At 38.1% G+C, this 15,789-nt stretch overlaps 1 protein-coding gene across 1 annotated transcript; it reads right to left on the bottom strand.

Moving 5' to 3' along the window:
- Positions 1-801: 801 nt before the first annotated feature.
- Positions 802-6,817, bottom strand: LOC114165355 (protein NRT1/ PTR FAMILY 8.1-like). Its single transcript, XM_028049999.1, has 5 exons — positions 6,617-6,817; positions 3,247-3,430; positions 2,897-3,114; positions 1,722-2,272; positions 802-1,621 (listed from the first exon to the last, which is right to left on the bottom strand). Exons 1-5 carry the CDS (start codon positions 6,815-6,817, stop codon positions 802-804), a joined length of 1,974 nt encoding a protein of 657 aa, XP_027905800.1.
- Positions 6,818-15,789: the final 8,972 nt, after the last annotated feature.

Raw genomic sequence — 15,789 nt, 5'->3', positions numbered from 1 at the left:
CAACAAAGTGGCCAACACGGATAGTACGCGGCCAAGGACGACAACTGACAAGCCAAGAAGTAAACTAATCAGACCGCTCTCTAAGACTTAGTAAAATGGAAGCCCTCGCTTTCAATGGGCCTTAAGGGCCCGAGTTAGGGCCCAGGCCCACTCATAGCCCAGGCTAGGGCCCAAGCCAAGGCCCGGCCCATTGGATAACCAAGCATCATTAATGCTCTATAAATACGCATGGACCCCACGAATTAAAGGTACGCATTCATTAAAGGTACGCATCCTGATACTCTCGACGAAGGTTTCTAAAACCTCTAATATACCATTTTTAACTATAGGTTATTTAACCCCAATTAATGAATTTCTTCTAAAATTGTATATTTTTGTAGTGTGATACCGATGATTTGACTGTTATATACATATTATTTTTGAACTATTTGAAAACATGTAATTATGATTTTTTTATATAAAATTAATATATATATTTATATATTTACTAAATAAAAAGATAAAATTCTTTCGATCCGTGTAAGCTTATATCATTTTGGTATCCGAGAGCTTGTAATGAACGATTTGGAGGTTACTCAACCTACGTACCTTAAGCATAACAAGTAAAGTCTACAACAATGCAAGGAACCTTGAATCTAGTAGAAACTACTTTATTTCAATACATTACAAATGGCCTTTACACAAACAGAATTATACAAATGCAATTTAGCATCTAGGAGAAAGATGCTAACGTGAATGTACAAGTGGATGAGAAGAGCAATATCTACAGAATTATAACAGTGTACGAAATTAATGAGCATTTCATGTACCCTTTTTGTATGTATACCTCTTAGCAAGCCAAAGATATACTACGAAGTTGATGAGGCTGAGAGCGGACAGAAGCCAAAAGTAGTAATCAAGATGACCCCTATTGAGATTGTCTGGGATCCAACCCATGCTTCCATTGGCAGTGGTGATTTTTGTCACAATTAAAAGAATCAAACTGCTGACATAGTTTCCCAACGCATTAGTGGTGAGTTGAAGAGCTGCACACAAGCTTCTCATTGCAATAGGTGCCTGTCCGTAAAAGAACTCCATTTGACCAATGTTGGTGAAAACTTCGGCAGCTCCTATGAGAAAGTACTGAGGCACTTGGCAGAAGATTGAGATGGGAACGGTTTCAGCGTCGTAGAGGTTGTTTTTTCTGACCATGTTGAGGCGAACAACCTCTAGAAAGCCAGCAACAAGCATGGAGATGATGGAGATTACAAGGCCTATCCCTACGCGTTGGAGCTGTGTGAAGCCTTGTTGGTGGCCAGTGAACTTTCTTACAAAGGGCACAATGGCTCTGTCGTAGATTGGTGCCCAGAAGATGATACTCAGAGTGTCAAAGATGGAGAGAGATGCAGAGGGGATTTTGAAGTGAGGACCTACTTGTTGGTCCATTGTGTTTCCTTGTAACACAAACATTGTGCTCATTTGACTGTACACCGTTGCAAAGGCTATCAGGGAAGCCCAAATTGGGAGCAAATGGATTAAGGCTTTCAGCTCTTCCACTTGGGTCACTGTGCACAGCTTCCATGGATCTGCCCAACCCTTTGTGTGGTCAGATTCTCTCTCTATTGCTGCCTTGTCCAAAAACCTTCAATAAACACCTTTCTCTTGTTAATACTAAACAATGATAGCCTCACTTTAACTGAATTTAATTTTTTTTTTTAATCTAAATGGTTGAGAGAACTCACTTTAACTCATCTGTGTGTTGGATTTTGTGCCTCCCTCTGATGTTAGCCTCTGCATCTTCAATCTCATAAAGAAGCGACTTGTCCTCGGGCACTTGTTGCCTAGATTTCCTGCATGCTGCTACTATAACTTGACAAATTCTAGTAATGGTACTTCCTCCAGGTCGTTGAAGTCTGTACCATCTACTACCAATGAAGAAAAATATAATTGCAATCATCATTGCCACAGCAGGTATTCCAAATCCCCATCCCCAACCCACATTCGTTTGAATCCAAACCAACGCTGACGAAGCAATAAGTGACCCAATATTAACTGTGAAATAAAACCAATTGAAGAAAGAGCTCTTCTTTAACCTCTCAGACTCATCGTTTTCATCAAATTGGTCAGCACCAAAGGCTGAGACACAGGGTTTGATACCTCCAGTTCCCAGAGCAATCAAGTAGAGTCCTACAAAGCAAGCTGCAGTTTGTGCTGATGTTGGATGGCAACCATTAGAATCACATGGAGGTTTTATTCCGGGGATAGTAGCAGAAAATGTTAAAAGTGCCGTTCCCTGCAAAATAAACAAACAAGTTACATTTACAGCATGTTTCAGATACCTTGTGTTTCGAAATATTAGCCGAAATTTACGAAATCAAAAGTTTCCCTTTAAACTAAATAACTGATTTGATTTATATGTACATTTTCTAGCTTTTATTATTTTGTAACAGTTCACCCCCCTTGCTATTTTTAATTTACCTACAAATTCTAAGTAACTTTTGTTTCTCTTCATATCCTTTTTTGTCATATATTTTTAAACAAAATTAATTATCTTAAAGTTTTGAGAAAAATTATTTAAATAAACACGGACTATAATTACAATCAATTATAAGATTAATAAATTACACATAAAACTCACTATTAAAGTTATACTTCTTTTAATCTCTAATAGAAGACATTTCCAACATAATTATATATATATATATATATATATATGTAAATTAAAAATGATATAATAATGCACCAAATCTACTCTCATAATTAGCAGATTTGGAAATTATTATTCACTAATAAAAAACATAAATACATATATTATATTTAAGAAGGACAGACATGAAAAATATGAACCCACATTAAATTAAATTTTATCATAAAATAATTCAACAAAGAATAAACATTGTTCTTTAAATAAACTTACAAGGACGTAGATAATTGAGAAAATAGCAATTGTCCAGTATCTTCCCAGGTATGAATCAGCCAAAAAGGCACCAAGTAATGGGGTGATGTAGCATGTCCCTGACCAGGTTGTGATATTAGTTGCAGCAGTTGTATTTCCCATGTTGAAACGGGTCTGCAGATAGTTCACTAGGTTTGTACTCATGCCATAGTACGCCAATCTTTCACAGCATTCATTTCCTGTCGGTTTTTTTAGAACCAACATAAGATTATGCTATGGAAATTGAATATGAGAGCACCTTTAGTGTGCTTTTAATGCAGAGATAACATAAGATTATGGTATGAAAATGAAATGAGAAAAGGATTCAATACCAAGTATAAACCTGCACGCTTTCCATTTTCCAGTCTTTAACTTGTTGGCAGGGTTTTTGTTAATGTCAACTGTCCCATCTTCTGTATATAAGCCATCTTCTTCCACATCATTCGGTTCCATGATATTCATGGTATCACAGCAGATTCTTTCCTGCTTCTTGTTCTCTTTGTTGTCTTCAAACGTCTGTTTGGAAGGGGCAGAAAATGATTGAACAAATAATCCCCAAAATATGGAGAAAACTTAAACAGGTTTCTATAGTAGAGATTTCATATTATAAAGCTTAATTTGAGTTTGCGTGTGAGGTATAAGAATTGCAAAGAGACGTTCATCAAAATAATCTATACGCTATACGAGAGCTCATGAAGCTCCAACATCTGATAGCATTATTGTGATTTGGGATCATTAGTGGCATATACTGTGATGGTTCAAATCATAATAAATTAATGTAGCACTGCAAGAATACAACAAACAAAACCTTACATACATCAACGAACCTACCAACAATATGCATGCAGATGACATAAAACAATGAAAGCAGATTGAGACTATTTAACCTTAAGATCAGACAACGGACCGTACGCTAGCTAGCTGTTATAATGGTATCGGAATAGAAACCTTAGTTAAATGTAGAATCCTGAACGTGAACAAAACTATTAATCACCTATCCTTAACCTTCACACCACCATTTCAATCTACAAGGGAAGCACAGAAACAATTGAATATATGTAGTAGATTGAGATCTTTTGTATCTTGTTCTGTTGACCCATGCATGAGTCTCTCTTGATCAAACGTTAGTCCTACATTAATTGACTTATTTTAGTTACTGTTACCACGTGGCTGTAGTTCGATCGATAGAAAGAGTTTTTCACTCTACCACCATTCACTGGAACTATAATGCTCGGGATAATTTAATAATTCATGGATGTATAACAATAGTTGGAATTATGTGTTTCGCAACTACATTGTAACAATTACCTTATTTTTCTTGGGGCACTTTTATTTACTTTGGTTGGCTATTTAAAGTATACCAATTCATTTAACATTTTTCTTCTCATTTTATTAATTACGGAAATGTTAACATTCAATTTTTTGTGCTTTATTTTCTGACACAAATAATTTCAATCTTTTTGGTTAACACGTCTTTTTCTCCCAATTTTTGTTAAGTTTTGTCAAATAAATCCTAATTTTGTTTTGGTGTTCGAATAGGTCCCAATTTTCATCAATTTTATTCAATTTGATCTTTTTTTGTTAACACTGTTTAAATTATTAACGACCATGAACAATGACCGCCACGTGACACTTCGTGATTTTTTAAAATTTTTTTTAAAATATTTTATTTTGTTTTTAATTTTTCTAATTTTTTTAATTTTTTTAAATGTTCACGTGTCAACCCAATAATGCGTCATGCGTCATGTGTCAGAGTCAATGTTTTTATATTGAAGGTTAAAATACTTTTTTGGTTCCAATTTTCGTCAACTTGTGTCAAATAAGTCATAATTTTGGTCTTGTGGTCAAATAAGTCCTATTTTTCGTCTATTTTGTTCAATTAGGTCCTTTTTTGCTAACACCATTTAAATTATTAACGGCCATGAGCAGTAACTACCACGTGTCACTTCATGGTTTTTTTGAATTTTTTTAAATGTCCACGTGTCAACCAAGTAGCGTGCCACGTGTCAAAGTCAATGTTCTATATTCAATTTGGTCCCTATATTTGTTATTCTTGTTCAATTTAGTCCCAATTTTGTTTATAATTGACCAATTTTGTCCCTATTGAAGATGTGACCAAATTTAATTTTTATATCAAAGTTATAATGATGTGAATTTGAATATACTATATAAAAAATGTGAATTTTAATATAAAAATTAAATTTGGTTTCAATTTGGAGAGTGATCAAATTGGTTCATGTTAACAAAAATTGGGTCTAAATTGAACCAAAATAACAAATATAGGGACCAAGTTGAATATAAAACATTGACTTTGACACGTGGCACACTACTGGGTTGACACATGGACATTTAAAAAAAATTTAAAAAAATTCAAAAAAACCACAAACTGACACATGGCAGTCATTGTTCATGGTCGTTAATGATTTAAACGATGTTAGCAAAAAAGGACCCAATTAAACAAAATTGACAAAAATTGGGACCTATTTGAACACAACACCAAAATCAGGACTTATTTGACAAAACTTGACCAAAATTGGGACCAAAAAGGTATTTTAACCTATATTGAACTAGTATAAGACCTGTGCATACGCATAGATCATATTTTTTTTTTTAAATTTTGTTATTTTGAAAACAGATTTTAATATTATAATATACAAATAAATTATTTATAAATAAATGATTTCAAAGATTTTAATTGTTAATTTAATTATATGTAATGATTATATTAATTAAATAAATATATAATTATATAATTACGTAGAATTAATTATTATTATTATATATTATATTTGTACTATATCTAGGCAATTAAAGGTACACTTTCATTAATTCACTAATATGAGATTTGACTTTCGAGAGCCCTCATTGACTTGATCGTCGAAGCCTTTTCCACAAGTAACCCCCATGGGTCCGGACCACCAACATTAGAAGACGACGTATACAAGACAAGGAGAAACCAGTTCAAGAGGTTTATGATTGAGGTAAGATGTGATTTGTGTTCCTTGATATCCCTTATTTGTTTCTGCAAGAACAATTGGTGCCCACCGTGGGGTACAAGTTGATATCTTACCAACAAATATGAACACTATCGAGAACGATTTCTACCTGCAACAAAGCTGGAATCTTGAAGGACCGAGAGGCAGGCCCAACCATGCTTGTAGGGAACACCCTGAACTTGGCCGCTATCCTCAAGGGTCAGGCCAAAATGCAACAAAAACTTCTTAATCTGAAGAAACACAGTGTTGATGAAATGGAAGCGCTAAGATAGGAGAACTCCAGACTGAGAAGGAAAATTAAAGTTGATGTTACTCAGAAATGGAAGGGCAAAGAGCTGCCAAAGGACCCCAAGACCCTAGTGCACCAACCCAGCGAAGAAGAAAGTGAGTACAACCCTACCCCACACACTTTCACCACCACCCAACAAACACCCACCATATCCGCCTACCGCATAACAACCCAACATCTAACCACCATCCCTACACAACCTGCAACTATTCATCCTGCCACTACCCTTCCTACCATGCATATACCTCCTCACCATTACACCACCACATTCCCCACCATCATCCGACATCCCTTACCACCACATCATTTGCCACCAAACCAACCTAGACGCTGCCATCCCTTCATTGACGCCATCAGCACCACTCCCCTTCCTAACTAGTGGGAACCCTTCACACTGGACCACTATGTCGGAGATACAGACCCTGACAAGCACCTCAAAGTATATGTCACCCATGTGGCCCTGTACACATCTGAAGACGCCGTGTTATGCAAAGCCTTCCTTACCACCTTTAGAGGCCCAACCTTGAAATGGTTCACCTCTCTGCCCCCATACTCCATTGACTGTTTCGACACCCTTTCCCATCTTTTCACAACCCACTTCGCCGGCAGCTGCCTCATTAGGCTACTCTCCTATCCCTCCTTAGCGTCAGACAAGAAAAGGATGAGACGCTAAGAGCCTTTATAGATCGTTTCATCAAGGCTGCCCTCCGGATGCCAAACCGCACCCAAGAAATGATCCAGTAGTGCATGGCCCTTACATTGAAACATGGCCCGTTTGTTGACAACGTCTATCTTAGACCACCGACCTTTATGCACGAACTCAAGCTGCGTGCTGCAGACTACATCCGCATGGAGATGAAAACCTTGCGCACCAAGTTCTACACTGACTACACACCCTCAGCCTATAAGACAGACAAACCACCCTCATGCTCTATGTCTAGGCCTCGAGAGCCTAGGCCACCTCGATTTTCCAGATACGCCCTGTTGAACGTTCCCAAATCATGGCTTCTCGATGAAGCCTTCCAAGCGGACCTCATCCCACCACCACACAAAACCTTGAACCCACTCAATGCCGATATGACCAAGTACTGCAAATATCACCAGAACAACGACCACACCACAAATGAGTGTAAGGCGCTTCAAGACAAAATCGAAGAATTGATCCGCGTCGACCACTTTCACTGCTTTGTCAAAAGAGACAGACCATCCCACCACAAACAATATGATAACCGCCTCCCCCATGTGATACCCATCACAATAATCGACGAAACACCAATGACTGTATATACCACCCTCTAGCCTGCACTAACGTCAACCACGCTGATCCCTCCCTACGCGGCACCATCAACACTATATCTGTCAGCTTCGCCAAAGGTGGCTCCACCTCATCCGCTAGGAAGAAACACCTCTGCAACATTCAGTCCATCAACCACATCACCTGTTCACATCATAGACGTAGAATGCCCCCTATCATATTCACTGACGCCGACTTCTATGGCGTCAATCAACAACAAGATGATCCAAAGGTCATCACTATCAACCTTGAGAACTTTGCGGAAAAAAAGGTGCTCACAGACTGGATGACCTACCAAAAACTTCAACTTCCTGCCACCGCTATGGTCCCCTACGACGAACCCACTTATAGCTTCTCTAGAGAGAAAGTGTCAATCCACGGATATATTGATCTCCATGCCGTGTTCCGTGAAGGATCCCAGACCAAAACCATACCAATCTGTTTCGTCGTGGTTGAGGCACCCACATCATACAACGTCCTTTTGGGACGACCCTCCCTTAACACCCTCGATGCAGTTGTCTCCACACCCTACCTAGTCATGAAGTTCCCTTCCCCCTCCAAAGACATTATCACCATTCATGGCGATCAAAGGCTCGCACACGAATGCTACATGGTGAGCTTCCGACCACAACTACCCATTCTCCAAACCCACAATATCGAATGCCAACCCAGCTCTGGCATAACCCTATCCGGCGAAGATCTTGACCCTAGAGTGGGATGCGATTTGCGCATCGAACCAGTAGAAGAAACTAGAAACTTGGAGCTCTCTCCTGGGCACATCCTCAAACTTGGCACATGCCTGCAACAGGAACATCACAATATACTAACGCCTACGTTAACCACCAACGTTGATCTCTTCACCTAGTCAGCCGCAAATTTGCCCGGTGTGGATCCTCAAATAACTGTCCATAAGCTATCTCTATACAAGGAAGCTAGATACATCTAACAAAAGATAAGGAAGTTAGGGGAAGAGCGAAGGTGATGAGTGCGTATTTTTGCCCTCATTCAGGGTTTAATTCTGGGTATTTAATTGAATTTATGTGCTTAAAGAGTGATTTAATTGATAATTATGATAATTAGTGATGTGACCCCAACAAGCCCAAGCTCAAGTGCATCAACAAGCCCAAGCCCATATCAAGGCCCAATCACTAGAAGCATGATGAGAAAGATTCACATGGGCCTCTCACTAGATGATCAAGTCAATCATGGGCTTTTTACATTATTTACATGGGCTAAAGAAATCTCTAAAATATGAGATGATGCATGAAGGAAGTAGTCTAGATTTAAATTGGGCCATTGTTTAGGCTTTGCTTTCAATAAAAGCTAGGACACTTGTTGGGATCATTTGGGTCGAGCCCAATGTGCCACCTTTGGCCAAGAGTTACTAGAGTGGCTCTCCTTTTGGATGCAAGCAAAGCATGAACTAAGCAAGGAGCATGTGATGGAAGCATGGTGTGTGTGACTTGGGCAAGGAGAGTGTGATACGCCACTTGGCACCATCTAGACTCATCTACTACATCACATGGTCTACAATCAAGCTTCTTCTCCAAGCTACATTTGCATTTCATCTTTGTTGCATTTTCTCTTTATTTGGTCGGCCATGTGCCTATAAATAGAGCCACTCAAATATTGTAATGGTTACTCTTGAATTGCTAATAGATGCTAGTGTTTGAGATCACTCCACACTTCTATTAATTTGAGAGCACACATGGCTAACCTTCTCCTTCATCTCCTCTAGCCACCTTCCATACCATAGCTCCACTTCTACTCTTCATCTTCACCAAATTCTCCATTTCCGAGAGCAACCTTTCTCTAATTCTCCAAATTTCGCTGCACTTCATCTTCTCCTCAACATTCTCCATGGATTTCCTCCCTCTCATACTCCAAGGACGTCCATCAATTAGGCTGTTTGAGCTTGTGTGATAAAAATGTCTTAAAAAGTGATTTTTAGTTGCATAAATTATTTCTTGGATATTTTAACGTTGATGCAACTAAAATTAAGATTAAGCTCATTCAAGGTGGGAAAATAAATTGATTGAAGTTACAAACCACCTTTAAATAAAGTTGAAATTAGCAAGTTCTGAAAAAATCACTTCTGCACCCAAGTTGTTACTTATACACTCCCCTATTTCCAAATGGGCTGCAGAAAATCTACTTCTACAACCCTGCCTTTGTCTCTTTTTCACCCCTCTTTCCACTTATAAACTACGATGCACTCAGATCATGCCATGTGGCAATCCTCCATTTATTAAACTAACCAATCAGAGAGTGACACATGTCATGATCCAAGAACTCAAAATTCAGCCAATGAAGTAGTGCCACGTCATCATCATCTTCTTCCTTCAAACCCTAGGCACCTTCATCTCACGGCAGCCACTATGGATCTCGACGACAGTGATGAAGGATTGATCCCAACCAAGGATGGAGGCACATGCTGAAAAAGACTAAGCATGTGTAGAAAGGAAGTTCACTAATCCTTCATCCCTTTCATTTGTGTTTGTTATTTTTGATTCCCTAAGTTGACTTAGTTGAATCAACTTTAGTTGACTTGTTGACCTTTGACTAGGTTTGACTTGTTGACTATAGTTGACTTGACTTAAGCCAACACGCTAATCTATGTTTATTTGATTTGTAGGTTAATTAGGAGTAAGAAAGCAATGCTAAGTGGCGCATGGTGATTGGGGAGCATATATGATGTGGAGGAGAGATTAAAGCAAAGGCATAAAGCATAAAGTAAAAGGCATAAAACAAGTGTACCTATGTACTTTTGGTCTCCTTTGATTTTAGCACACTTTGGCCACTTTTTGGAGACATATGAGACACATTCTTTGTCTCCTTTTGTGCTAGAACGAAATTAGCCTTGCACACACCATAGTTAGCTCTTTTGTCTCTCATTTTTGTAACCTTATTTGACCTAGTTTCTAGAAGCTAGGGTTAGGTTTTTGTAGAGACATCCTTAGGTATCTTTTATTTGCTTAGAGGCCCCTAATCTCTTCTATATAAGGGGTGCTCCTAGACATGTAAAAGGGTGGAACATTTTGAAGTAAAAACACTCTTGTGTCTCAACCATTTGTGAGAGTTTCCTCCCTTGGGAGTGAATACTTTTAAGCCTTATCTTGCATAGCAAGTGGCGGCACACATCCACTCATCTTCAAGATTGCCATGGCTTCTAGCCTAGCCTTGTAGTGGTGTGCTTCTCACATATTTACCATTTCTTTCCTATCCATTTTATGTTTTCTTCTTCCTTTAATTGTTCTTTGTTTTCTATGGTTTATGTGCTTTCCATTTCCTTTTTGTTTGAATCAATCTATCATCTTCTTCTCTTGAGCTTTGTGAAAGGAACCTTCACATCTAGATAGCATGCTATCTTAATGTCCAGTGGGGATTTCACTTAGCTTTCTTAATCAACTCACACCATATTCAATAATCTTAAAAAGGAACAAGATAATCCTTCATCAGGCAGCCACCATTCAAGCTTCCATCAGGACCGTCACCGTTGCCATAGCCACCCAAGCTCTATCCGCTCCACGCATCTTCCATCAACTGCACCGTTCGTTGTCCACACCACGCAGCAGCAACCACGACGAACCTGCAACTCGCTGGCAGCACCACTCCCTCGCGAGCAACATCGTAGCAGTGCCTGCAACAGCCTTCACGTTCACAGATCTGCACCTACAAGCTAGAACAGAAAGAACACCAACATCACATCCATTTCTGCATCTGCACCGTGAGCTAACCATTGCAGCGTCGCCAAAAAACATGAACTAGAAACACCGGCAGCAGTAGCATGACCATGGACGAGCACCACCGTTAGTCGCAATCCATGATGGAGATGGAAACCTTGAAACACAGCAAAACCGTAAAGGAGGCGGAAACCTTAATTCTGGAGAGAGAAAGTGCACTTTGCCACGTGTTAGTTTGCTATTGCACAGTCAAACTAGTCAAACAGTCAATTATGGTTAAATATTCAAATATGGTCAAAGACTGGTCAAACAAGAGGGGTTTAAATGCAAATATTGATATTTTTGGATCTCTCTACGAATTTGGACTACATGATTAAAAATGGCTTATTGAGAAAATTAATGCAAATATTATTTGGTGGTAATTTATCAGATATCTTTAAATAATTAATTTATTTAAATATATCATAAATTATTAACCAACTATATTTGTCAAATAGTCTATATCTCTCCAAATACCTTTGAATATTTATCTTTATCTTTATTTTAAAAGATATTTGAGAGATTTTAACAACCGAAAAGCTCAGTCTAAGTCCTATATAAAGAGACCAAGGGGGAAGCAGGAAAAGAAGCTCGGGACTTCAAAGTTTAGGAACCCTTTAGGGGGGGCCTAATTTCGTTTCCTTTCTCTCTCTATTATACTTTCTATTTTTATTTTACTTTTGCATTCTATGGATTGCTAAACTTCTTGGGTTGATTCCATTGTAATTTCATTATGGATTTTGAGGTTAGAATGAAATAATTTCTTTGTTATTTTTATTATTGTTGAGGTTTAATTTCATTTATGTCTTTTATCTTTGAATCACGTAAAGAGTAATGATTTTAAATCTACATGCATGCTAATCATATGAGTTAAAGGGTTTTTAAATTCAATTGAGACTTTACTTTGATTTTAGGCTTAAATATACATAGGGACCAAATTGAATAAAATCAACAAAAATAGGGACCAAATGTATATTTAAGCCTTGATTTTATTTAGAATCTTTCATGTGATTGAATGAGTTTTTACCAATAATTGAGACTTTACTTTGGTTAAAGGTATTTACTCTAACGAAAATTAATCGAGACTTTACTTTGATTAATTAAGCTTTTTATTTGGTGAGGAGATAAAAGAATAGACATGATTAGACATAGTAAAATTTGATTGAGACTGTACTTTGGTTGAATTTACTGTGGATAATCTAAAAGTTCTCACTTTTAATTGAGACTGTACTTTGGTTAAAAGTGAGAACGCCAACAAATTAATTGAGACTTTACATTGATTAATTTGTAAATCTACAACAATAATTAATTGAGCAATAATCTTTAGATAACCGATGATGAATCTATTTTGAAAAAGTAATGGAATCAATCTATTTTTTTGCTATTATTTTTATCTTTTCTATCTTATTTTATCTTTTTATCTGTATCTCATATTTTTATTATTTTACTTGACTAACTCTTTTGTATAGTTTTATAAGAACTAATTTTTTAAAAATCAATTCCGTGTTCGTTGGGAGACAACTTTGGGTTACTTTATCCTTTCTATTCTGTTGACTACTATCTTAACAATACTGAAGTTGTTATAGATAAATAATGTTAATTTGATCGCGTCAACGACAGCATTATCAGAAGGCTAGCAGCTAAAGCAGAGGCTGAAAAATTGCTCGATGTTGGGTTCATCATTGAAGCACACTACACCACATTGCCATCCAACGTTGTTCTTGTCAAAAAAGCTAATGGCAAATGGCGGATGTGTGTTAACTATATAGATCTTAATAAAGTCTGCCCAGAGATGCCTACCCCTACCTAACATAGACAGGTTAGTAGACAGTGCAGTCGGGAATAAGGTGCTCAATTTTCTGGATGCATATTCCGGATATAATCAAATACCAATGGCTACAACCGACATGCTCAAAACCGCCTTCATAACTGATGACGCAAATTACTTTTATAAAGTCATGCCCATCGGACTTGTAACATCCCTAAGGAATATTACTTAAAATAAATAAATAAAAGAAATAAATTAAATCTAAAGTCGTCTGGATAATAATCCCAATGCGGGAAAATTTAATTTTATTAAAAAGCACGCGCCAAAACTCATAACATAAACATTAAAGTGTTACAAGTTTCCAAAATTCATGTTCATAATAAAACATAGTAAATACACGAGAGAAAATCCCCAGCTCTAATCCCCAAAGCTAGCCCTCACTCCGTCGGCTGGACATCCTCAGCTCCACCTATTTCAACACCTGCTCCTGTGTAACGAATCACACGATCATCGCCATACACAAACAGAAAGGGTGAGCTGAAAAAATAAAATAACAGATATACAATATGCAAAATAAAGCATACACACATCTTATTCATTATACATAGTTCTTGGCCAAGACCTTAACCCCAAGGCTTTTCAGCCTTAAAATCACACAACGGTTAGCCTCAGACTCGGGAATATGATGCTCACACGAACCTGCCTGCTCGTGGTCCTGCCTCTACGAACCTCCCCGCTCGTAGTCCTGCTCTACGGACCTGCCCGCCCGTAGTCTAGCACATGTGATCCACCAGCCCCGTACCTCCTCGCACGTGGCATCTCTCAGACGTGAGCATGGAACATATGTATCAAGCCCGCCCAAATAAAGACTCCTCTATGGAATGCACATTATGGTTAGTCTACAACTATCATAAGTATCAAGCACCTAAACTTTACAATGGCCAAACCATCGATTCAAGTTTTCACAATACCTGAGCATTAACATAGTAAAGCAACTTCATCCATATTTACGAACACAGTCAACAATTCAATACCTTCCCTCACGCTACCAAGTATACTACACTGTAATAGCCAAAACTTTACTTCCACTATTCTTAAAATACTTTTCCCATAATTCCTCATGCATAATCATACCCAACCACATTTTTCCTCCAGTACCTATAACTTTAATCCTATGCAATATATAACATGACCAATTATCATCCCCTAGTGCATATATCCCCAATTGTTACCTAACATCAGTATGTCGTATTCAGTACCTATCCAGTCACACATAAACGAGTACTATGCTTCCAAAACAGGATCTCTTAACTAAAATTTTCCCTTCTCCCTTTCTTCCCTTGATAATCCATCCAACATCATAAACTAGTTATACTTTCAACCCTTTACCATCCTCACAATTAATCACCATAGTACTTCGTCCCTATATATGTTACCAAATTATCGTAAACCTCACACACTCCAAATCCTCCCTCAGTTCCTATTTCCAGAATCTCGCAGAACTGCCCCTGACCGCGCTATCGCCTGGCGGCGCTTTGCTTGCCGCCAGGCGGAGCATCAGTGCCTGCACAAACCAAGCTTATTCCTACCTGCGACAGAGTCCACCCTTTTACCAGTATTCATTCCCATCACTTATATTCACCGAGATATAACAATACATATATAATTGACTAGTTTCCTGCCCTTAATTCAATTCATATAGGCCTCTCGATTTGTACCCTCTTGAATAACCCGATTCAATTCATGCACGAGTATACCTAGAACTTTACCATACCCCGAAGTTAATTTGATTTCAGACCAACAAGGTATCCAATAAAAGCTATACAAATCAATTTCAGAACCCATAATGATTCTCATACAAACACCATAAAAAACCACCAAAATAGAACGCGAACAGTGTCGCGCCGCCTGTCAGAAATTCATCGCCGCCAGGCGGATCATGCCAAAACAAGAACAACAAAACAAACCTGATGTGCCGCCTGGCGGAAGGGGATGAACCGCCAGGCTGTTTCTGGAAAAATCCAGAAACTCCAATCAAACAGTGTAGAAACGATACAGGGATCATGCTATAATTCAAGGCACTGCACAATTATTCAATTACAATCACAACAGACAAGAAAACAACTCCCTTAACCTGGATTCCTTGCTAAATTTGAATCGGTATGCTTATCCCTTAACAAAAACCTTCCTAGCCTTTGCTTCCACTCCAACCTTCGTCATTTCAGCCTCACCACTTCTCTCAATCAGCCCTAATACTCTGGAAAACCCTTGCTTATGATGAGTACAAATTCACAATGCTCTTTTTCTCCTCTTATGACCTCCTCTCTCTCACTTACTACCCCAATTATGTGTACTTATCACCCAAAACGAAAATGCTATTTAAATTTCCCGTTTAATTGTTAATCATGGTCTCCATTCAGTGTTTCCAGCCCCTTAAACTGCCCCTCTTGGCAGATAGGTTTTTCATGTCTCTTCAATCCCATGCAAAAATAAAATTAGGCCAAAAAGAAGAGATTTTAATTTGGTTCTTAGCAAGACTTGAACCCACGACCTTCTAATTACAACGCTAGTGTATAACCAAATCAACCAATCATGTTTCGTGATAACTCCTACAATTTTAGGAATTTATCAACCCACCACTCATTCAATATTTCATTAAACAAAAATGCATAAATTAAATAACATATAAGTGGCACACATAGGACTCGAACCCAAGTCCTCACACACAATAAAGTACTCTCAACCACTTGAGCTAGTACTTTTCCACATCATAGATCCACACATTAATTACTTTAAATGTTTCTAT

The sequence above is a fragment of the Vigna unguiculata genome, chromosome 10 (assembly GCF_004118075.2).
Source record: "Vigna unguiculata cultivar IT97K-499-35 chromosome 10, ASM411807v1, whole genome shotgun sequence".
Lineage (NCBI taxonomy): Eukaryota > Viridiplantae > Streptophyta > Magnoliopsida > Fabales > Fabaceae > Vigna > Vigna unguiculata.
This window is presented reverse-complemented; position numbering and strand designations above follow the sequence as displayed.